The sequence below is a fragment of the Erpetoichthys calabaricus genome, chromosome 12 (assembly GCF_900747795.2).
Source record: "Erpetoichthys calabaricus chromosome 12, fErpCal1.3, whole genome shotgun sequence".
Lineage (NCBI taxonomy): Eukaryota > Metazoa > Chordata > Cladistia > Polypteriformes > Polypteridae > Erpetoichthys > Erpetoichthys calabaricus.
Window position 1 is genome coordinate 17,069,026 of NC_041405.2, and position 26,172 is coordinate 17,095,197.

General features: G+C 41.1%; 1 protein-coding gene across 1 annotated transcript in view; it reads right to left on the bottom strand.

Annotated features, from left to right (window-relative positions):
- Window positions 1-26,172, bottom strand: part of LOC114662989 (uncharacterized) — a 63,932-nt gene that overhangs the window by 23,734 nt on the left and 14,026 nt on the right. Inside the window, exons 4-5 of the mRNA XM_028816747.2 lie at window positions 7,782-8,119; window positions 1,158-2,168 (exon numbers count right to left, since the gene is read on the bottom strand). Coding sequence (XP_028672580.2) covers window positions 1,158-2,168; window positions 7,782-8,119 — 1,349 coding nt within the window. The remainder of the gene's footprint in view (window positions 1-1,157; window positions 2,169-7,781; window positions 8,120-26,172) is intronic.

Consider the following 26,172-nt stretch of genomic DNA (forward strand, 5'->3'; position numbering starts at 1 on the left):
TGAAAACCTGCAGCCACTGCGGCCCTCCAGGACTGGAGTTCGACACCCATGGCCTACAGGGACGAAGTGGAGCAGCTGACAACAACCTGCTCCGGAACACAATTCAGACCAAGGAGCTTATGGAAGACCTGTCCTGGGGTGTGAACACAGCAGAGCTGGCCAAGAAAGCTCAGCAGAGACTTTATTTCCTCAGAGTCCTCAGGAAAAATAACATTCCCCAAAAACTGCTGGTGTCCTCCTATCACTGCTCTATCAAGAGTATCCTGTATTAACTGCCTCGGCGTGTGGTTTAGAGCAGGGGTAGGCAACGTCGGTCCTGGAGTGCCACAGTATGTGCAGGTTTTTGTTCCAACCCAGTTCCTTAACGAGAACTCAATTATTGCTGATGAAGCACATATTGCTTAAGTGTTTTAGAGGAAGACACTTCAGCGGATCGTAAAGACAGCCCAGCAGATCATCGGCTGCACTTTACCTTCTCTGGATGAACTGCACGGCCCTCGCTGCATCAGGAAGGCAGAAAATATCTTAAAGGACTCCTCACACCCCACTCATGACATGTTCCAACTGTTGCTATCTGGTAAAAGATATAGGAGCGTCAAAACAAAGACTACTGCGGTGGGTTGGCACCCTGCCCGGGATTGGTTCCCTGCCTTGTGCCCTGTGTTGGCTGGGATTGGCTCCAGCAGACCCCCGTGACCCTGTTTGGATTCAGCGGGTTGGAGAATGGATGGATGGATGGAAAACAAAGACTAATAGACTGAATGACAGTTTCTAACCTGTAGCTATTAGGGCACTGAATGCCACCTCCAATGCAGTAGTGCAATAGAGGACATCTTGTGCAATAGTGTTCATGTGCAATTAAGGTCTTACGTTGAATGTTTGTGTTCTACCTTATTTCTTCTTATCCTTTATCCTTTTTTAAATTATATTTTATTTATATTTTGACACCGCAGGGACTGCACCTAATTTCGTCGTATTTGTTACAATGACAATAAAGATATTCTGATTCTGATATTTTTTAAATTAGGCATACAATGTCATAGCTGCCAGATGACTTTCGTCCCTGTCGTTATAATTATGTTCCTCATCATACAATTTAAATAAATAAAGATTGGAATGGTGGGTGGGGGGTAATTTATCTTAAAATATTTAAGCACTTTTGTCACCAATTTTGCAGTAATAAAGACCACTGTGCACGTCAACGATGTGTTTTCCTCTCCCATGAATTCTCAGATGGGATTTGAGGTGGGTTGACTGGTTGAAGCTCTTCCCACACACAGTGCACGGGTAGGGCCTCTCGCCGGTGTGAATCTGTCTGTGTTTTTGGAGGTCACCCGATCGACTGAAAGTCTTGCCGCACTCAGGGCAGCAGTAAGGTTTCTCTCCAGTGTGAATCCTCTGGTGACTTTTAAGGTGGGATGACTGTTTGAAAGACTTTCCGCACTGAACACAACTATATGGTTTCTCCCCAGTGTGAGTTCTTTCATGCTTTTTAAAATACGCTAAACGCCTGAAGGTCATTCCACATTGCGTGCAGTTGTACGCTTTCACCCCCGTGTGTGTCCTTTGATGTGACCTTAAATGTATTAAATAACCGAAGGCCCTCCCACATTCTGAACAAATAAAACGCTTTCCTCCTGCATGGAGTATCTGCTGTTCTGGCAAATGGGTGTTCTGTGTGAAACTCTCACTAGATCCAGTGCCCAGGTTGTGATGACTGTCACAATGTGGAATACAGTCCTCCTCATACATGTGCATCTCTTCCTGACTGCACTCCTCCTGGACTGTGAAATTACTGCCCTCCATCTCAATTTCACCAGGTTTGTCAATAGCCAAGTGACTCTGGTCAGGAGACTCTACAGAAGGCGTTTCTGTTTTAACATGCAGATGGTTCTCCATCTCAGATTGCTGCTCCTCTTTAACTGGGACAGATCCACAAACCTGGATCTCTTCCTTAACGTGATATACGATCGGTTCACTGCTGGTCCTTAAGAAACGAGAATCGTTCACTTTCACGTCCTCTCCTTCAGTATTGCTGAATATCTGTTTAGAAATATCTTCAGAAGAAGGAGAAAGGTTTGGAGGTTTCTGGAGAGTTGCATCTAAGTCCTGGTTACAATTCTGAACTTCCACTGGCCCAATTTCTGGAAGCACAGATTTCTCTATAACTGTATAAAAAATAAAAATGTAGTTAGAATATCAGGGGGAAAAAAAAAAATCTGTGCATTACAAAACGTTTCTTCACCACAAGACCAAATGACAGCTAATACAAGTTTACCTATTCCTTACAATCACAATTATTGCAGTTAAAAAGTATGTGAATTACTTGTTTCACATAAGAAAGTTAAAAATTAGTTCCCAAATTGACTTTTACACAGTAAGAGCCATTCATGGAGACAAGTTAGTGCATCAGGGTAGCTGGTTAATGTTGTAGATGTTGATTGCTTTATTTTTTTAACCCTATCGTTGCTCTCAAAAATAGCAAATGTTAAATTTTGGATTTGTTCATTACTAGTCTACTAACATGACCAACGCTACTCATGACATAAATTTCACCTTCAAATTTTGTGATATAAAATACAGCCTTGCATCACGTATTATGTGACTTTTGTACATGGCTGAAACGAAGCACAAAGACAAACTAAAATGATTGGTTAATTTCAGCGGGTTTCACTCCTTCTGCCCAAAACAATCTCACTATGGCAAACTGTTCAAAAATAGGAAAGGTGATGTATAAATAAAATGTAACCGTATTATTAACAACAACTGTGCAGTCCCTCAGCAGAGTGCTCGTGTTCATTTGAGTAGCAGTACTGTGCGTTAGTGATGGGTCGCTCGATACTCAGGTTTCGACACTGTGTTGAGCTTTCGAAGCACTGGAGCTTGAAGCGCCGCTTCGAGGCTTTCTTCAAATGCGCCCGTCACGTGATTTTGAGGCGCACTAGCATAATGACGTCATTGATATCTGCGCAGTGAGCAGTCGATTTGGTCACTCACTGGTCTGCTAAAGTGCTTTGGCTCAAAGCATAAAAGCAGTTGTCCGTGCTACAGCAATAAGGTGCGCTAACCCGAGTTCAAATCCTAATGGGGTTCGCATATGGTGAAATAAGGATTTTGTATGAAACAGTTAAGTAGTACTTGTCGGTAAGTTAAATGTATTTTGGAGACATTATGAACGATTTACATGGGGCACCCTTTTTCCTTGGTGTGGGAATCGTGTCCACCTAGAATCTGTAACAAATTAATGAGCATATTTTGCGTAAGGTAGCACATATTATAACAATCCAGAATCTATTCTACCCCATGTCGATCATATCAGAGAGGCTAAGAAAAGCTTCACTAAAGCCGACGTGGTCTTTACACCAGTATATGCGCAAGACACTCTCATTAAACGTTTTTACTATTCAGTGATTCCCAGATCTGTAGCTGATTTTGTATTATGATTTCCCAAAAAGCAATGTGAGTAAAAGCGTGTGCTGCATAACTAATCACAACTGTCTTTAAAACAGAATCGGCACCATCAACAGTGTCTTCTGCAATTTAAGGAAAGCCTCGGGATTTCTGCGTTAATGAGACAAAAAGTTGTAAAGAAACTTTGCGAATTCATCCAGAGGTGAACATAAAGATCACTCAAGTACTAACAAGAAGGAGCAGCTGGATAAGCACATCTGGAGCCAAACTTTCAAAAAAGCACCTGACTTTGTCAGCAACATCCTTTCCTTCTGAATGCATCTTATCAAATTCCAGTGTGCATGTCTGCTTAGTGCTTCGAATCATTCAAGCTCCCGTTTGAAGTACATATGGCATAAACAGAGTTTAAAAACTCGACAGAATTCCCATTGAAATGAATGTTTGTGGATGATCCATACATGTTAAATGATTGTGCCCGATAATAGTTTGTGGCAAAAAATTATAAATTATAAAACATACAAATGCCGACTTGTAGAATGCATAATGCTGCAAAGAAGAGCTTTAGTAATATGGGTGACAACACATCTCTCACTATAATACTCTCATAAATATCCATTCTTCGCCTCATGCAACGTTTTCATGCAACACTGAACGTATGTCATATAGTATACATCTATATATAATTGTTTTTGTCTTCATTACATACATACATAAAAAACATACATTATATACATCCACCCTGCTGAAAACAGTAGTGGTGCAGCGGTAGCGTTGCCGCTCCATAATAAGGCCTGCGTGGGTTCGGGTCCCACATCCACCTATTGTGAATTGAGACCCAAAAGAGTGTTTTTCTTTTTTTTTCCCCCATTTAACAGCAAATTCCACCGTGGACTGAGAGCGAGGAAGGCGAGAACACTAGTAAAGATCTATCAAATGGAAATGGCCGTCTTGTTTTATGTCTATAACAACAAAAAAAAAAAATATTTCAGTGACGATTTCAACTGTTATTGTAGTTGTTGATGGCGGGTTTAGCGGTTTAAATGTTTACATATTAAATTAATATGGTGCAATGTGTTCTTACTTTGAGTGTTGTAGGGGGGAGAGATGCACAGTAAATGTGTTAGTAACTGGAATTGCGCCTCTATAACTGGAAGATTGCTTAGGAATGATACAGACTGGACAACTATATGTTTTAGGAAATGTTTTATTATTGCACAGTGCTGTGACTAAGACAACTTTTTACTGATTGCCTGTCCGGACCTTGAAGATGTGTTCACGAGGGAGGGATGCTGCTGATATAACCAAATGCTTTTTCAACAGCAGGTCCAGATGTGTTTATCCCGCTGCTTTTTGTTGCCTCAGCACTCAAGAGGATCTTTAATGCCGACCTTGATCCAGGCACTGCTCACCTTGGAGTGTCCCATGTGTGTCTCTCAGCCGCTCTGATGTGCTCCGGATTGACACCTTTGAATGTTTGGTGCAGCGGAGCAAATTCAACCTGATCTACCACAGTGGGTTTGTTATCACCTTATTCAATGGAGGGGTTCATGGACGTTAAATGGCGATGAATAGAAGATGAATTAATGTAAATACGTGAGCTGCCTTACGCAATTAGTCATCGCATTTTGAAGGCGATTCTAAGTGGGGATGATTCCCGAACAGATCTCTTATGCGCTCCTTTCACAGTATCTCTCAAAATTATTTAGTTCAAATTGGTTATAAACATTTCACTCGAGATTAATTTTTTTAATTATTATTAATTATTATGAGTCGTTAATTCGGATCGAACTCGGGCTAGCACTACACTCAGAATTTGAAAAGCAACCACCTTAGTTAATTGAGCCACTGACGGCGTCTTTTCTTCGTAGCGAACTCGTTACTTTTGAGCTCCAAAAAAGTATTGTAAAGTATTAATAAATTAAATATTTTAATACTTGATCGAATAACAACTGTGATTTAAGGATTTCAACTTTTCTTTCTCAAATGTGCTTACCTAGATCATGGTAAAGTACAGGGATAAACCTTTATTTTCTGTCTACTCCGTTTTAATTAAGTCAGACCAAAGAAAACATTTAAGGCTATTAAATGTGATCTCAAGAAAAGATGAGGGTTAATTATAATACTAATAACAGGAGCGATTATAATGATACAGTCCTAAGTAAATACTAATTTTAATAAGTGACTCCGTGCGAACAATAACTACAAAGAGGACTATTTCATTTATGTTAGGTAGAATGCACAAAGGGGACTGGGCGGTCTCGTGGCCTGGAACCCCTACAGATTTTATTTTTTTCTCCAGCCTTCTGGAGTTTTTTTTTTGTTTTTTCTGTCCACCCTGGCCATCGGACCTTACTACTTTTTATGTTAACTAAGGTTGTCTTATTTTAATTTCTTATTTGTCTTTTATTCTTCTTTTCTTCATTATGTAAAGCACTTTGAGCTACTTTTTGTATGAAAATGTGCTATATAAATAAATGTTGTTGTTGTTGTTGTTAATTGAAAGAGCCGGGAATCCATGAGTAAGGCGTCTTATTTTGTTTAACTCTTGCTATTGTATAGTGCAGGGGTAGGCAACGTCGGTCCTGGAGTGCCACAGTATGTGCAGGTTTTTGTTCCAACCCAGTTCCTTAACGAGAACTCAATTATTGCTGATGAAGCACATATTGCTTAAGTGACATTTTAATGCTTCATTTTAGTGGTCTCGCTTGTTAAGGTTCTCCAACCTTAATTGCTTATTTCAATCTTAAACTGCTGCATTCAGTGCTCCTTATTAGCAATAAGATGTAAAAGACTAAGCAGCCAGCAGTTCTCCAGCTAGCTTTTTTCCAATTACATCTGTGTGTGTTCATCATGCACGGTTTGATTTAATAAAACACTTAATAGAAAAATGTGACAGACTGAAAATGATCTGTTTTAGGCTTCAAATCATTTGGATGATATCCTTGGAAAGGAAAAAAATCTACGATATAAAAGCCTTACATTGCACAGACTAACAAGCCATAAAATTAAATAAGGTCTGAGATTGGCAATGATTGGTTTCTAATTAAGCAATTGGGTTGAATGAAAACCTGTAGCCACTGCGGCTCACCAGGACCGACATTGCCTACCCCTGTTTTACATCTTATTGCTAATAAGGAGCAATTAAAACACTGAATGCAGCAGTTTAAGATTGATATAAGCAATTAAGGTTGGAGAACCTTAACAAGCGAGACCATTAAAATGAAGCATTAAAATGTCACTTAAGCAATATGTGCTTCATCAGCAATAATTGAGTTCTTGTTAAGTAACTGGGTTGGAACAAAAACCTGCACATACTGTGGCACTCCAGGACAGACGTTGCCTACCCCTGGTATAGTGCATTCTGCCTGTCGGCGTTAGTAATATTTATATTTTTTAGACATCAGACACTAGAAGCTGCTAACGAACCCTTCTCATCGTTGTCTGTCTGTAGCAGCGAAAAAGTAAAAGCAATAAGAGTTTTAACAGACGTCATTGAAGTGGATCATAAGTTTGTGTAACGTTAATGAAAATGGCCAGGAGGTGTCCCTACAGAGGTGAGTGTCAGTTGCTTCGAAGCTTCGATACGATTTCCGACACAATTGCTTCAAACATGTTGATGCATTGGGCGGCACGGTGGCGCAGTGGGTAGCACTGCTGCCTCGCAGTTGGGAGATCTGGGGACCTGGGTTCGCTTCCCGGGTCCTCCCTGCGTGGAGTTTGCATGTTCTCCCCGTGTCTGCGTGGGTTTCCTCCGGGTGCTCCGGTTTCCTCCCACAGTCCAAAGACATGCAGGTTAGGTGGATTGGCGATTCTAAATTGGCCCTAGTGTGTGCTTGGTGTGTGGGTGTGTTTGTGTGTGTCCTGCGGTGGGTTGGCACCCTGCCCAGGATTGGTTCCCTGCCTCGTGCCCTGTGTTGGCTGGGATTGGCTCCAGCAGACCCCCGTGACCCTGTGTTCGGATTCAGCGGGTTGGAAAATGGATGGATGGATGGATGTTGATGCATCGTGAGGCTTCACTCCGCCCATCACTACGGTACGTGTTCGAACTACCCATAAACCACCGCGAACGTGCAGTATTCCCATAAACCACCGCGAACGCACAGTATTGTGCCAGCTTTTATCCGTTTAAAATTTTAATTGCTTTTACTATTTGATTTACCCTCGTTATTTATTTTGCTGTGTTGTGGAATTCTGTACAAGTTACCCTTTGGAATAATGCCGATTCTTTTTTAACATTAAATTGAATTTATTAAAAGCAAACAATACTTATTTTTACAAAAACTAAGTTCAAATCAAATCAAGTGTTATTCCAAAACAAAAAGAACTGGCGCATCTTGTACTGCATAATCCGTAAAATGTTCCAAGCTTACCCACAATTGCCGTGCCACAGTTGGTCACAGAAGCACTCCATCCAGGCATCGACTGCGGTAAATCCCGGTAGTTTTTAGGAAGTGAGGGACTGACGGCGGTAGCTGGTAGTCCGCATTGGATGTCGTCTGACTCTACGGGCCGAATCAAGCCGTGCCGTGAATTCGTCGCCTTACCGCCCGCTGTTTGTCCGCCTGTTACGGACCTCGCGAAGTTAAAGTCAGCGGAGCGCTGGTTTTTCAGCATGGACTTCACTTCACTCCTGGACACGTGCAGCTGAAGCTTCAGACTTTCGATTTCCATTTCCTTTCCGGACATTTCCAACAGAATGTCTGCAAATCTGTTGTCCACAGAATTCGTGAACGTTAATAATGCAGCATCCATTGACGCTTTTAAAGAAGCGAAGTGCTCTTGTAAGATGCTGCAGGAAAGTCTGCGCTCCATGTCAAAAGTCTCGAACTCCACGTTTATAGAATACTCGACCGATTCAAATATCCAAAGTTTGCTGGAGGCTCACCAGTAGTGATGGGCCGCTCGATACTTAGGTTTCGATACTGTGTCGAGCTTTCGAAGCGCCGCTTCGAGGCTTGCTTCAAATGCGCCCGTCACGTGATTTTAGTCACGCTTGCGTAATGACGTCATTGATATCTGTGCAGTCAGCAGTCGATTTGGTCATTCACTAGTCTGTTAAAGCGCTTTGGCTCAAAGCGTAAAAGCAGTTGTTCTTGCTACAGCGAAAAGGTTCGCTAACCCATGATCAAATCCTAATTTAGGCTCGCATATGTTGAAATAAGGATTTTGTATAAAACAGGTAAGTAGTACTTGTCTGAAAGTTAACAAATATATTTTGGAGACATTATGAACGATTTACATGGGGCACCTTTTTCCTTGCTGTGGAATCGTGTCCACCTAGAATCTGTAACAAATTAATGAGCATATTTTGCGTAAGGTAGCACGTATTATAACAATCCAGAATCTACTCTACGCCATGTCGATCATATCAGAGAGGTTAAGAAACGCTTCACTAAAGCCGACGTGGTCATTACACCAGTATATGCGCAAGACACTCTCATTAAACGTTTTTACTATTCAGTGATTCCCAGATCTGTAGCTGATTTGTATTACTGATTTCCAAAAAGCAATGTGAGTAAAAGCATGTGCTGCATAACTAATCACAACTGTCTTCTGCAATTTTAGGAAAGCTTCGGGAGTTCTGCGTTAATGAGACAAAAACGTTGTAAAGAAACTTTGCGAATTCATCCAGAGGTGAATATAAAGATCACTCAAGTACTGACAAGAAGGAGCAGCTGGATAAGCACATCTGGAGCCAAACTTTCAAAAAAAGCACCTGACTTTGTCAGCAACATCCTTTCCTTCTGAATGCATCTTATCAAAGGCTGCGCCGGGGGGGTAAATAAGTAATCTTCCGAACTGCAGCTCAACGGAGTAAATCATTGATGTAAATAAAATTATCGAAAGACTAAGCTTTTGTCGTTTCTGTATTCTTAAACCATCTTCCAGTCCCACAATCCCCCGCATTCACTGTCACATTTAATGTTCCCTGCTCCTCACCTGTCGTGTCACCCAAAGTATCAACACTCAGTGTCATTCAAGGCTTTACCGTCCTTCCTTTCATAGACATAAAATAAGACACACATTCCCTCTACATACGTGTCCAATAATAATAGTAAACTGGCAGGAACGAGAAAAAGCACAAGATGGGAATATTCATGACAAGAGCCTCGGCACCAGGGTGAGGATGTGCCTTGTCACCATTACGTGAGCTCGTCTGCCACCCTTCAGTTGCACTGGCACACCTTACACTCTGGGGCAATTGCAATGGAGAATACCGACAATGTACACCTTCAGAAGTGGAATAAATCGACTGTATAAGTAGAACATTTCAGATAAACTATGAATTTTGTTAATCATAAACAATGCAACATAACTATTATATGTGTTGTTACTTTTTATTTATTCTCACCAAACGTTACATATCTACATGGGAAATGAACATGGGTAATATGTTTATAATCATTCTCACTAAAATACACTGTCAAAATATATTAATGAGCAAACTGAGACACATTGGCCTTTAGGAAATATAAAAAAGCGTATGCGCTGCCATTTAGGACAGAATGCATTGTTAACATCATGCACTCTGTACTGATGCGATGTCACAAAAAAAAAAGAAACAGCACAGTCCGTGCAAACTCATCGCCTCCTTGGTTTTTGACCTTATGATTGTCAACATCAAATCAATAAAGTCATTTTAAGAAGATGACAAGTCTGCTATAGTCAGTTCAATGAACGCTCCTTTTAAAAAATTGCTTATACCGAATATAAATCAGAATCTCAATGATGCGGGACTCGCGAGTAGTAGCGAATAATATATGACACTGAGAAATTGTAATTCCTAATAACGGGAACAAGTAAAAACTACGATTTCCTAAAACGGACACTGTAAATGTAGGCATTTCAATAAATAATTTAGGGGACTTGTGTGTGCATTTCAATACCAATTTAAGAACTACGTAGGCTACCTGTTGTACTATAAACGCTACCTCAAGCAGCACTTAACAGTAAATAGTCTAACAGGACAATGACTGACTGAAACGAAGATGCTGCGCCGCTACAATAAAGGTTCACACTGTCATTCTGCATGTTTAGAAGGCGCTGATTGGCTGAAACTGTTTAGAGCGAATTGTCTTAAATTGGTAGTGCCGTATAGCGATCAGAAACGAAAAGACACATTTAGGCATGCTGCACAGTAGTTTGTTTTTCTACAATACAAATTCAGTACGACACCAGGGTCTCCAAACACACAAATATGAAGCTTATTACGTTTTACAGTGAAACTCTTTACATACACAATATAATTAGGGACGTGTGCCCCCTGCCCGTCTACGGCGGCCCAATCTTCCCTCGACAGCTCGATTCGCTCGCTATCCGTCCAAGCCCAAAATATTGTTAAATGGAGGAATTGAAAAAAACCTTTCACAAGTGGAGGATCGACGACGCGAACCGCTGGTGTTTTTACCGAGAGACAGTTGCGATACCATTGAGCCACCTAATCAGGATAATCAACGAGCTTCGCACAACTGAACTACTACTACTGTTCTTACTGCCGCGGATGTGGAAATATGTTGTTTGACATATGCACGTTAAATTGGTTTAATTGACACGAGAGTATCATTGTTGTATTCTCCTAATGAAGACAAAAAAATTATATTTATAGATGTATACTATATGACGTACGGTTTTGAACAAAATTAAGCGTTCCATAAAAAGGTTGCACGATTTACCTAATCTTTTTATATATATAAAGTTGATATATGACAATATATCTTTGACACTATGTATCAGACAAAGGAAATCACAGCAAACCACAAGAACAATATTTACTTCTCAGCAACTACCTGAATTGTAGTTTAACTATATTAAGTGAAGTGTGTAATGTCAATACGAATTATAAAATATAACTAGAGAGTTAAGTGTCAGATAGACTCTCAAAATATAGAGGTCAATGCCTTTGAGTGTGCTGAGGCTTCACAAAGATTCAGTAACCATGTCTCGAGACCTCGAAGCCCTATCATGATCCAATCTCTGTACTACGCATGTCTGAGGCTTCAGAGCGCCGTCATGAGCTCAGTACTACGCATGTCTGAGGCTTCAGAGCTCCGTCATGAGCTCAGTACTACGCATGTCTGAGGCTTCAAATCCCCGTTTGAAGCCCGTCATGACGTAATCTCAGTAGTACTACGCATGTCTGAGGCTTCAAATCCCCGTTCGAAGCCTGTCATGACGCAATCTCAGTAGTACTACGCATGTCTGAGGCTTCAAATCTGCTCGAGGCTTCGAAGCCTCAGTTACCCCAGTGCGCATGTCTGAGGCTTCGAATCTGCTCGACGCTTCGAAGCCTCAGTTAACCCAGTGTGCATGTCTGAGACTTCGGCGCCACGTCATGAGCTCAGTACTACGCATGTCTGAGGCTTCAAATCCCCGTTTGAAGCCCGTCATGACGCAATCTCAGTAGTACTACGCATGTCTGAGGCTTCGAATCTGTTCGAGGCTTCGAAGCCTCAGTTAACCTAGTGCGTATGTCAGAGGCTTCGGTGTCCCGTCACGATCTCAGTACTCAGCATGTCTGAGGCTTCGGCACCCCATCAGGATGCAATCTCAGTACTACGCATGTCTGCTCATTGCTTCGAACCGCAATGCATGGGGGCGGGACATTTCCATTCCTCATGTCAGCTTACTGCTTTGACCCGAGAGTTAGGAAGTTATATTAATTACATTACACTGCATATTCCACCACCAGGTTACAAAATTTCAACAGAGTTGTGATTGGTGAAACAAATCTTTCTGGATCATCAACACAACTGAAATTATTGTGCAGTACATTACTTAGTGTCAAACTATAAAATGACAAATTTTGCATATTAAAATGCTGACTATTAGAATGCATAAGAACAGCTGTACTAATATGGTTCAAAACACTTCCTTCACCATAATACTCTGGCTGTTCTCATAAATATTCCAGTCTCTGTGTTGCACTGCCTCACTTCTATAGTGAACAGTGTTATGCGTGTATTCACTGAATATAGAAATCAACATATATATGATTGTACCGCTACTTCGCGGTTCACTTTTCGCGGATTCACGACTTCGCGGGTTTTAAATACAAGTGATTGCCTGCCTATCGCGGAAGTTATGTTCCAGACCCATCAGCAACAGGAGAAAATCCGCGATATAGAAAGACCATATAAATAAACATTTTTATAGTTTAAGCCTTAAAATACCCATCCCACATGCTTTAAACACATGTAAACTTATAAAACACACTTTGTTAACACATATGATATGTGAATGTCGGGCTAAGGATATGAGTAACATCTCACTATTATAAAACATTTTAACTTCACGCAAGACAAGACAGTGAGACAGGAAAATTGGTGATGTACAGGCTTTTAAATTATTGACACGCAGAGCGACAAGCAGCACAAAGCCAGCACAAAGTCCACTTCTCCTTAGCGTTCATTCTGCTCCCTACCCCCTTGACAATGCGAAGTGGCAGGAGCGTGCTTCTCCTCCGGGGAGGGGGGGTGTGAGCGAAGGTGCACTCAGCTCTCTCACACACACACACACACACACACTCCTCCTCCTCCTCCTCCTTCCGAACACACAGAGCGACAAGCAGTCATTTTGGCAGAAGCAGCACAAAGTCCATTTCTGATCAGCATGAGTTCATCTGCCCCCTTCACAAAGCAACTGCAGACACATTGACGTCTGATCGCTGCGTGCAGTGTGCAGTGTTGGTCTGAGGTGTTTAAGAATGTAGAAAGTGTTTAAGAGCATAGGAAGTGTTTATAAGAGCGTGGGAAAGGTTAACAAGAGAGTGAGAAAGGTTTATAAGAGTATGGAAAGGGTTTATAAAGCCTTAAAATATGTATAAATAATAAAATAAATATAGGTCGCTACTTCGCGGATTTTCACCTATCGCGGGGGTGAGGGATTACTGTATATATATATATATATTTGCAGCTGGAGATCCACAAAGGGAGAAAAAATGTATCATGTATCATAAAGTAGTTTTTATTCCTGAGCTTTCAACCCCTGCCAGGGGTCTTCATCAGAGGATAATGCTTAGACTTGCAAGAATCAAAGGCAATATATAGCAAAACATTATGTGGATGGGGGGTGGCTAAATCAGTGTGATGGGGGGGGGGGGGGGTATTGGGTGTACAGTTTATTTATTATGAACATGTTCTTCTTCTGTGTCCTCACAGGTGGCGCAATGGTAGTGCTTCTGCTTTGCAGTAAGGAGACTGTGGAAGATTGTGGGTTTGGTTCCTCCCTGTGTGGATAGCGCTTTGAGTACTAAGAAAAGCGCTATATAAATGTAATGAATTATTATTAAGTTTACATATGCTGGATTTACGTCCAAGTGTCTGTTGATGGCGTTCTCATTTGATAGCCAAGATTCGGCCAGCTCTCTGCCACTTTTAGTACTGGCCTTAAATTTGACTTGTCCCAGTTAAATGTATGTCCTGTTGATTTAGTATGCGTGTAGATCAATGAAAGTGAGTCCTTTCTTCTGATGGCGTTGCGATGTTCCTGTATACGTGTTGCGATTCTTTTTGAAGTTTGTCCTATGTATACTGCTGAGCAAGAACTGCGTGGAATACTATAAACTGCGTTTCGTGTTTCTGCTGTCGATTTCTTGTTTTTAGCATTAAAGAGGACCGTGCGCAGATTGTTCGTGGGTTTACTTTGGTCAGCGGCTGTTGTATGTAAAGTGCTTTATAAATAAAGTTGACTTGACTTGATTTGACTTGTGCACTATTCTGACACCTGACTTGGCCAGGATGCCCGCTGTACCTTCTGACACATTGTGGTGATAAGGGAGTGAGTGCCAGGTGGGGTGGGGGTTCTGATTCAGTTCAATTGTTTGCTGAGTTTTTTGGCGTCTTCTGTGTAAGCTCCGATTAATGAATGTTTTTGAGTATCCGTTTGAAGTTATTCATTCATTTTTGTTTCCTTCGTATTACAGTGGGTGTGGACTCTTCTGAATAGAGTTTTAACACAGCTCCGTTTATGAGATACCGGGTGGTTGCTGGTGAAGTGTAATATCTTGTTTGATATTCTATATGTTCTATTTACTGTGTTATATGTTGTTTTTATACTGTTTGCTACGATATCACTGTTTCTGTCCCTTCTCATAAATATTCCTTTTCTTCCTCAGGTTCATTATTATTGCTATAATTACTGCATTAATGTTCAATATGTCTGTCAGTCAGTCAGTCATTGTCCAACCTGCTATATCTAAACACAGGGTCACGGGGGTCTGCTGGAGCCAATCCCAGCCAGCACAGAGCACAAGGCAGGAACAAATCCCCGGCAGCATGCCAGCCCACCGCAGGACACACACATACACCAAGCACACACTAGGGACATGTTAGGATCTCCAATGCACCTCACCTGCATGTCTTTGGACTGTGGGAAGAAACCGGAGCACCCGAAGGAAACCCACGCAAACACGAGGAAAACATGCAAACACCACGCAGGGAGGAGCCGGGAAATTAACCCGGGTCTCCTTACTGTGAGGCAGCAGTGTGATAAAGATGTATCTAATGAAAATATGTGTCTTGTTTCATGTGTATGATGAAATGGTAGATCTAGCTAACGTAGAGGGTTTCATTAGTTGTATTAGCTATATTATGTTACAATATGTAAACTGCAGGTCTTGTACTTTGAACGTTAGGTGATATACGTGTATCAAGTCTTATTTGCGCATGCTTCGAGATGAATGATTAGTATGGGCTGCTCTTACCGTAAACAAGAATAAATGTTTCTGGCAAAGACAGATTTTTTTTTGAAATTACTATAAATATGGGTAGCTGCCTGCTCTTTGTTTCCAGTGCATTAGTAGATCTTCATGCCGGCGTCTGTATCAATCGATGAAGAGTCTACAGCGTCGTCATTAACAAGGCTAACATGGGGTGAAGTAATTGACAGTGCTGATAAAAGTAAACACACGACATATCTCAGTGACATTTGCTTTACCTCCCCTTCATCATCTCACGTGCACTTTTAAACAAGCTTCAAGGTGTCGTTTTGAAACATTTGTGCGTCAAAAGCTCAGCGTCTCATTTCCAATGCACGTGATGATGTGGATGTGTAGCGCCAGTTCGTATCAGTATAGTTATTGCAAAATTTAGTGACAGTTAGTGATGGACCAATCGCATTTCCACGAGGTGTAGTCTAGTTTGGTTGAAGAGTTTAATTCAAAAACTGATATATGCTGGTTTTACATTGGAATTAGAATATGAATGTACATATATATAGAGAGATTGCATCCGGCGCCGCCGTGAGTGGCAGCCTTTTCAGCAGCTCCGTGTATGACTGTATGTGTATGTGTACTTTTCTACTTTTTATTTTTCTATTTTTATTTATTGATCACTCCTACCACTTTATTTTATGTGGATTCCATCCCTGGACACACTTACTTTTACAACGTGGGCATGGATTTTAACACGCCGAGACTCGCCTATTCAAGTACTCAACTTCGGGCGCTGAGAACAAATTCCAGTGCCGGTGTGGTTCCATATTTACCCGACGAGGTAAGAAGGCGGTATCGTGGCAGCAGAGCCGGCACTAAGCTAAAAAAGAAGCGGCTTGCGAGAAAGTGGCGTTTCAAGCCTTCTGTGCCTTCTGTGATTCTGGGGAATGTGAACTCAATCTCAAATAAGATCGACGAACTGGCTGCGCTGGTGAAAAATGTAAGGACCTACAGAGAATGCAGTTTGTTGTGTTTCTGCGAAACGTGGCTAAATAACACCATCCCAGATGCCAACGTGGAGCTATCCGGGTTTAGCACAGTTAGAGCGGACAGAGATGCAAGTACCTGTGGTAAGCACAAAGGAGGAGGACTCGCTCTCTATGTTAATACACGGTGGTGTAACTCTGGACATGTTAACGTCAAAATCTCCACTTGCTGCAGGGACATCGAACTGTTGGCCGTAAGTTTACGTCCCTACTATTTGCCCAGAGAGTTTGGACATGTCATTGTTGTTATTGTATACATTCCTCCTCGGGCAGACGTGGAGTCAGCGAGTGACATCATCCATTCTGCTGTTGCTAAGTTACAAACGCAGCACCCCTGAGGCGCTTGTGCTAATCGCTGGAGACTTTAACCCATGTGACGCTGGACAAAACATTGCCTGCATTCTCCCAGTATGTGGACTGTAACACCCGGGGAAAATAAGACTATTGATTTACTGTATGCAAACGTTAAAGACGCATACAGCGCCACCCCGCTGCCTGCGCTTGGGAAAGGAGATCATAACCTGGTTCAGCTTCAGCCTCACTATAAACCAAAAGTGAGAGTCCTACCTGTAACCACACGATCATTCAGGAAGTGGACCCTGGAGGCTGAGAATACTCTGAGAGAATGTTTTGGAACTACAGACTGGGATATCCTGCAGGGATCTCATAGTGAGAACACTGAGGAAGTTGTTGACTGCACCACTGACTACATCAACTTCTGTATGGACATTGTAGTTCCAGTAAGAACTGTATGCTGCTAAGCTAACAACAAGCCATGGATTACAAGTGACATCAAGGGCCTTTTGAATCAGAAGAAAAGGGCTTTTAAAGACGGTGATCAGCATGAGCTCAAGCGCGTGCAGAAGGAACTCCGAGTCCAACTCAGGGTGGCGAAGGAGCAGTACAGGAGAAAGCTGGAGCAGAAGTTGCAGAATAACAGCATGAAGGAAGTGTGGGATGGGATGAAGATCATCATTGGCTGCAGCTCGAAGCGGGGTACCACCATTGAGAGAGACGTGAAGAGAGCAAACCAAATGAACAACTTTTTTAACAGGTTTGACCACCCTAACCCACTCTCACTCTCACCTCGGAGTACTGCACCCTCCACACATCCTTCTGCTGATACCAGCATAGGAAAAACATCCCCACCCATAATAACAACAGCGCAAGTGAGCAGAGAGCTGAGGAGACTTCGTGCCAGCAAAAGCAGCGGGTCCAGATGGAGTATCGCCACGACTGCTGAAGGTCTGTGCATCGGAGCTGGGGGGTCCTCTACAGCGCATCTTCAACCTGAGCCTGGAACAGGGGAGAGTCCCGAGGCTTTGGAAAACATCTTGTATCACCCCAGTCCCAAAGGTATCACGTCCTAGTGAGCTGAATGACTTTCGGCCTGTTGCTCTGACATCACATGTGATGAAGACCATGGAGAGGCTGCTGCTTCACCACCTTAGGCCACAGGTTCAACACGCCCTTGACCCTCTGCAGTTTGCATATCAGGAGAAGGTGGGAGCGGAAGATGCCATCATCTATATGCTACACCGATTCCTCTCTCACTTGGACAGAGGCAGTGGTGCTGTAAGAATTATGTTTCTAGACTTCTCTAGCGCCTTCAACACAATCCAACCTCTGCTCCTTAGGGACAAGCTGACAGAGATGGGATTAGATTCATACCTAGTGGCATGGATCGTGGACTATCTTAAAGACAGACCTCAGTATGTGCGTCTTGGGAACTGCACGTCTGACATTGTGGTCAGCAACACAGGAGCGCCACAAGGGACTGTACTTTCTCCGGTCCTGTTCAGCCTATATACATCGGACTTCCAATACAACTCGGAGTCCTGCCATGTGCAAAAGTTCGCTGATGACACTGCTATCGTGGGCTGTATCAGGAATGGGCTGGAGGAGGAGTATAGGGACCTAATCAATGACTTTGTTAAATGGTCCGACTCAAACCACCTACACCTGAACACCAGCAAAACCAAGGAGCTGGTGGTGGATTTTAGGAGGCCCAGACCCCTCATAGACCCAGTGATGATCAAAGGTGACTGTGTGCAGATGGTGCAGACCTATAAATATCTGGGAGTGCAGCTGGATGATAAATTAGACTGGACTGCCAATACTGATGCGCTGTGCAAGAAAGGACAAAGCCGGTTATACTTCCTTAGAAGGCTGGCTTCCTTCAACATCTGCAATAAGATGCTGCAGATGTTCTATCAAACAGTTGTGGCGAGCACCCTCTTCTACGCAGTGGTGTGCTGGGGAGGCAGAATTAAGAGGAAAGACGCCTCACGCCTGGACAAACTGGTGAGGAAGGCAAGCTCTATTGTTGGCATGGAGCTGGACAGTTTAACATCTGTGGCAGAGCGAAGGGCGCTCAGCAGGCTCCTATCAATTATGGAGAATCCACTGCATCCACTAAATAGTGTCATCTCCAGACAGAGGAGCAGCTTCAGCGACAGACTGCTGTCACTGTCCTGCTCCACAGACAGATTGAGGAGATCGTTCCTCCCCCAAACTATGCGACTCTTTAATTCCACCGGGGGGGTAAACGTTAATATTTAACATTATACATAGTTATTGTCTGTTTTTTTCACCTGTATTATTATCATTCTTTAATTTAATATTATTTATTGTATCAGTATGCTGCTGCTGAAGAATGTGAATTTCCCATCGGGATTAATAAAGTATCTATCTATCTATCTATCTATCTATCTATCTATCTATCTATCTATCTATCTATCTATCATTATGCAGATTAAATTCCCGATTAGAAGTCTAACACCAACCAGGTTTTCAAGGAGCATTGCCGCATAATCGGAACTATCAATCAAACGCACCAGGCAACGGCAATCTGCAATCCCCAGACAGATGCTGACCAGGTTTGTTATTGAACACGAGACCTGGCGCTGTCCGACTGGCATAATTGTTCAAGCCACCGTTATGCATACATTTACTTCTAAACAACAGTAATCCGTGCTAGCGCCTAACATAACTAGTCAACGTTGATCCGATTACTGCAGAATAATTACTTGCTAAGCGTATGTCGATTTACAATGATTGACATTATTGCCAATTATAATTTTTGACTTCAAAGGTGTATATCACAACTTCATAGAGATTCGGTATTCGTCCACAATGCTCTAAGAGTTTACTGTTAAAATGTGCTGTTAATAAAAATGGCCAGGAGGTGTCCCTAGAGAGGTGAGTGTCAAATGCTTCGAAGCTTCGATACGATTTCCGACACAATTGCTTCAAACGTGTTGATGCTTCATGAGGCTTCACTCCGCCCATCACTACCGTAAAGTGTTCACGCATGCGTTAAACAGATTGGGCAGCACCGTAAAGTGTGTGATGACGTAACCTTTCAATACGCACGCGCACGCAGATCGAGCCGCCAACGGGAACCAGGTAGTGATACACATCGCATGTGCTTAATAAAAAAAACATTAAAAAATACACTTTACGGCACGGCCCGATCGGAACTGTGCATGCAGTACAACCTGACATTACGGTATATACATTTTAGTTCCACATTAGTTGACCATAATGAAAATATTCATCCTGTAAAATAAACGAAGCAGCCTTTGTGGCGTAACGTTGATGTCCAATGTTCGATCGCCGTAAGAGGAAGCTTAGGTGTGCACACCTGATGAGCCCCAAAACACATGCTGTGCACTCTTTGTATTATTTGGCAGGTACTGTACTGTCTGTGTACGTGTATACAGTGCATCCAGAAAGTATTCACAGCGCATCACTTTTTCCACATTTTGTTATGTTACAGCCTTATTCCAAAATGGATTAAATTCATTTTTTCCTCAGAATTCTACACACAACACCCCATAATGACAACGTGAAAAAAGTTTACTTGAGGTTTTTGCAAATTTATTAAAAATAAAAAAACTGAGAAATCCCATGTACATAAGTATTCACAGCTTTTGCTCAATACTTTGTCGATGCACCTTTGGCAGCAATTACAGCCTCAAGTCTTTTTGAATATGATGCCACAAGCTTGGCACACCTACCCTTGGCCAGTTTCGCCCATTCCTCTTTGCAGCACCTCTCAAGCTCCATCAGGTTGGATGGGAAGCGTCGGTGCACAGCCATTTTAAGATCTCTCCAGAGATGTTCTATCTGATTCAAGTCTGGGCTCTGGCTGGGCCACTCGAGGACATTCACAGAGTTGTCCTGAAGCCACTCCTTTGATATCTTGGCTGTGTGCTTAGGGTCGTTGTCCTGCTGAAAGATGAACCGTCGCCCCAGCCTGAGGTCAAGAGTGCTCTGGAGCAGGTTTTCATCCAGGATGTCTCTGTACATTGCTGCAGTCATCTTTCCCTTATCCTGACTAGTCTCCCAGTCCCTGCCGCTGAAAAACATCCCCACAGCATGATGCTTCCACCACCATGCTTCACTGTAGGGATGGTGCCAGGTTTCCTCCAAACATGACACCTGGCATTCACACCCAAAGAGTTCAATCTTTGTTTCATCAGACCAGAGAATTTTCTTTCTCATGGTCTGAGAGTCCTTCAGGTGCCTTTTGGCAAACTCCAGGCGGGCTGCCATGTGCCTTTTACTAAGGAGTGGTTTCCGTCTGGCCACTCTACCATACAGGCCTGATTGGTGGATTACTGCAGACATGGTTGTCCTTCTGGAAGGTTCTCCTCTCTCCACAGATGACCTCTGGAGCTCTGACAGAGTGACCATCGGGTTCTTGGTCACCCCCTGACTAAGGCCCTTCTCCCCCGATCGCTCAGTTTAGATGGCCGGCCAGCTCTAGGAAGAGTCCTGGTGGTTTCAAACTTCTTCTACTTACAGATGATGGAGGCCACTGTGCTCATTGGAACCTTTAAAGCAGCAGAAATGTTTCTGTAACCTTCCCCAGATTTGTGCCTCGAGACAATCCTGTCTCGGAGGTCTACAGACAACTCCTTTGACTTCATGCTTGGTTTGTGCTCTGACATGAACTGTCAACTGTAGGACCTTATATAGACAGGTGTGTGCCTTTCCAAATCATGTCCAGTCAACTGAATTTACCACAGGTGGACTCCAATTAAGCTGCAGAAACATCTCAAGGATGATCAGGGGAAACAGGATGCACCAGAGCTCAATTTTGAGCTTCACAGCAAAGGCTGTGAATACTTATGTACATGTGCTTTCTCATTTTTTTTTATTTTTAATAAATTTGCAAAAACCTCAGGTAAACTTTTTTCATGTTGTCATTATGGGGTGTTGTATGTAGAATTCCAAAGAAAAAAATGAATTTAATCCATTTTGGAATAAGGCTGTAACATAACAAAATGTGGAAAAAGTGATGTGCTGTGAATACTTTCTGGATGCACTGTGTCTGTATATATAATTATATAAGTATGTTGTGTTTTTATTTTTCCATTGACGTAATAAATTATATAAAATCCCCTTTCCGTTTTTATCTATTGTTGCAATTTCCTTCAATGGACAAATTGTGTTTGTTTAAAAACATCTTTAGATATTGATTATTATAAATACAATTGCCAATTTTTTTAAGGCATCAAGTATACAAAACCTAATGTGGCCAACCAGTTTTATAGAAATAAATGGCCCTTTTTCAACAAAAGAAAAGAATTAACACTGTTGCATGTGCATTGTGCGGACTGTCCCCCTTATTGTTAACTGTGACAGTCCACTTGTTAAAATTCTTTAATTCGTTCTCAGTTGTGCAATCAGGTCAGATGCTGAAGAAATCAACAGCATGAAGCCACCGGTTCAAATCCTCATTGGCTATTCATTTTACAAAGAAGTTCAACTTTACATACACAGATTTAAATTGAGTGAGCAGTTATCACTTGAATCAATCTATATGATTTTTTTTTTTTTTTACAGTAAGTTTCTTGCTGCTATAGTTCATATTTGTAATACGTTTGTTCTTAGTGATGTGTTTTTAATGTTATTTCAAGGTGTCTCTGTAAACCCCCCCCCCCCCCCCAAAAAAAACAAACTTACCTATTAAGACAATAAAACTGAACTTAATTTAACAGCTGTAAAATAAAGTATTCTCCAGTAACTGTCCAGAATTTAAACAGCATGAAATAGTTCAGTTTATGATGAACACCATGTGGACAGAGGGCAGTGATATTCTTTCTTACAAGTTTAATCAACATAACACACCATTGTTTGTGTGCAGACTCATCTCATGTGAATGGTTGTATTCACCCATATTGATACAGAGCCAGTTCATTTTTATAACTTTTTAATAAAAAGAAAATACAATACATTTTCATACATTATTTTATTGAATAAATAAATGGTCTGCGGTGGGTTGGCACCCTGCCCAGGATTGGTTCCTGCCTTGTGCCCTGTGTTGGCTGGGATTGGCTCCAGCAGACCCCCCGTGACCCTGTGTTCGGATTCAGCAGGTTGGAAAATGGATGGATGGATAAATAAATGCTATGTTTAAAAATAAAAAAAGTGAAATATCTGTGAACAATGTTTGTCAAAAAAACATACACACAAATTATATATACACATTTTATATAAATATATATATATATAAATATATATATATATATTTATATTTATGTGTGTGTGTGTGTGTGTGTGTGCGTGAGTAGAAAATTCATTAATAATAAAGATGTATAAAAGGTAAATGCATTTAACTAGAACACAAATACAATGAAGATGGCCAACAATGGGGAGGTTTTAAAAGCTATTAGGGAAGGTCAACACAAATATATTTACAGATCTTTAAAAAAAAATGTTAGCCAAGGCTTTGAACACAGTAAAAGCGAATCATTAAATTTGTCAAAAAAGGAAAAATGCTATTTTAGCTTTATGAACAAGATGCCACTCAGAGTCAAAGAGTTGTTATCCAGTAATATTCCATTAAAAATGTGTTCTATTTAAAGTGACATTTTTCCTGATCTGTCCGTTAACATTTGTTCATTAATAATATTTCTATATCACCTTTGCTTACAAGTGTAGCTCAACTTGCTCTTCAAAAACATACAGTTACAAAGAAAATTGAAGGCATTATAAAAGTAAATAAGAAGCAAATGGAAGGGTCCTTGTCCTTTATAATAAATACACTGCCTGGTCAAATGGCTGGGAATAAAGACAAACTTGCAGTCTTCAAAGATACTGGAGATAATAAACCTCTGGGGGTCCCAAGCCAAAGCACGCACAGCCCTCTCTGCACATCCCAGCACACATAATTGTGGCCGTCTCAGTCCAATCACATTTCTATTTTAGGACATCTTGTGAACTTTTCTTCTCTCCAGCATCACAGGCAGTTGGATTTGATTTAACAGACGGTGGAGACGAGGGGGGTGGGGGGTGGGGGGGCTGCACCATTGCAATAAACTGGAAAAAGATGGTTTTTATGGTTGATCTTGGACTAAAAAGCAAAGCAACATTTGAGAAAAGAAATGTTGGGAGCAGACACTCCAGAATACAGACAGGGTCTAAAATACTCAAAGCCTGCTAATTATTTAATAAAACCTTCAAATCAATTCTGTGTGAGACAGGCAGGCAGTGTAATGAGACCGAGACAGTTTTCAGAAGAAAAAAAAAACATAATAGGCCAGTACCTCGTGATCACTTGGCAAAGGCACAGCAGATCAGAGCAGAGGTTTAGATGGAGGATTCTAGAAGAGCGGGCAGGAGGACCAGCCGATACTTCAATGTGGCACACATCTCTCTATCCTTCTTCTTCAACTGCTGCCCCATAACACAACCGGACTCTTCTACTTCACTGTAAATGTTAAAAATATAAACACAGTAGATACACGATGTTCACTCACGGAGTTCAAACATTAATAAAGTGTACCCTTACTACTTCTTCTGCCTCCTTTCTTGGTACACCTGTAGACCAATTATTACCAAGGTAAACCATCACAATAGATAAAGTTCTGCTTAAAGTCTAACTAACAATATTTTTAATTACTGTTGTGTTTTGATGGATTTTGAAAGTACCCCAACTTAATTGTCCTTATATGTAGCATCATTATTTTTTACTTTTACATTATGCATATAGTAAACATTGAGTTACAATCTCTGTATATCTGAACTTCTAATGTGCTGTGCTCAGGTGTCATTACTTACATGAAAACAACTTTGTTTTTCTCTCCTGCCTTAGTTTTATTTTAGGTTAAAATTAATTCTTGGTTCTTTCAAAATCCAACAACAAAGCACAGTAACTTAAGAAAATAAATGTTATTTTGCAAAACAGAAAAACATCCCCTTTTTTTGACTGCTGGTACTGATGTGCCTCAGTCTCTGTGTTTGCGAGGATTCACACTCTGAGGCTTTCCTGTCTAAAATTAAAAAGCCGTGTTAGTCACTGGACAGAGTGAGCAAACATAGAGGTCAGTATTCAAGGCAGCAAAATATTACAGATCAAGTCATAAATATGGGGAGGCTTTGCAGGAATTATGCAGTAGTCTTACCTGTAGAAATAGCAAATCTAACATGAACTGCACATTATCCCAAACTGAGACGTCCTGAATGCGCTGAAGAAACGGCGAGGGCTTGTGGTAGAAATCGACATCTTAACCCTTTCAGCCCTGACTTCAAATATGCAACCGTTTTTGTAAAGCACTGGCACGTTTGCAGCCTTTGGAATCGGGTGTGCTACTGTTAGTGCAGACTGGAGAGACTCGCATGTAGTCCGTGAAACATGCACGGAATTGAAAATGGACGCTTGCTGACTAGTAAGTAAGTAGCTCCACTTTTGATTTTTTTTCCTCAAGAAGATTGATGTATCAGGCAGCTCTTGTATAACAATAGTAATATTTTTTTGTGTTTTTGTTTTTTTCATTTTTGAGCTTCCTAGACACCCAAAGGTATTAGATCTCAAAAAATGATTTTTCCTATAAAAAAAGAAAATCCAGGGCCGAAAAGGTTAATTGAAGAGAGAAATGTATCCCCTAAAAGAAAACATCTGATAAAACCTTTTAAATCAGCAACATTTGTCCATCTTTATCATTTATTACTCTTTAGCTCAGCGTTTCTCAACCTTTAAGTATTTGTGACCCGAGTTTTCATAACGGTTTTAATTGCGCCCCCCTAACTTTTTTTGAAGGGAGCCCACTAATACCAATTTGTTCTTTTTTAATTAATGATATATCATAGATGCATATTTTATTATACCTACTTAATTTTTAACGACATTTATCTAACTCTATATTTTTCTAGTATCAGAATGTACTTTAAGTTAATTTGTTTTGGTTTCAATAGATGTATTTTTCATATTTTCGATTCTAGTTTTCTTTTTTTCACAACTTCACACCCACCTAGGGAGGCCCGCCCCACAGTTTGAGAACCACTGCTTTAGCTATATGCTTGAACAGGGAGCATGATCAGAACGATCAAAAAACAAAAGAGTAGAAGGCAGCTGTAGCTGCGTTTTCCCAAAGTTACCAAAGTTCAGCAGCTCTAAATTAAAAAATGGGATTCAACAAAGGCCTGACACGCAGAAATGATTCCACAGACAAAATACCTTCACTTTTAAGTGTTTAGTTAAGTTTCAAAATAAAACAGTTCACACAAAAAAGAAAATTAATACAGCAAAAAAGGGAAAATGTATAATAAGAAAACTTCCGTTCTAAGCTTAATCTTGTTACATCTTAAATCGTTACTAATCACTTATCATTTCTGAACCATTTCAAAGCAGTCAGAAAACTTTATGCTTATCCCATTTCTAAGTTGAAAATGGGTCTTCAAGTCCCTGCTTACTGGGACCAGTTCTAAACACAACTGAATCTAATATCACACTGTTTCTCAGTTATAGCAAAAAGATTTTATCTCTTACTAACTTATGGGGGGAAAAGACTATACCATTGTCTATGACTATTGAAGAAATTATATTCCATTCAAATTAAGCAAACTCACAACTTTAGCCTTACAGCAGCTTTATAAACAATTGAATTTACATAGAGTGTCGATCGATGTGCACATTAAATCTGGTTGGTTCATTGGTTTGCACATCCAATAACTTAGAAAATAAAGTTAATTAAAACAAAGGAAAAACAAGTTAATCAGCAGCAAAAACTGGTTACTAATGAAGAAGGTGGTTAGAATGAAAACCTGCATCCA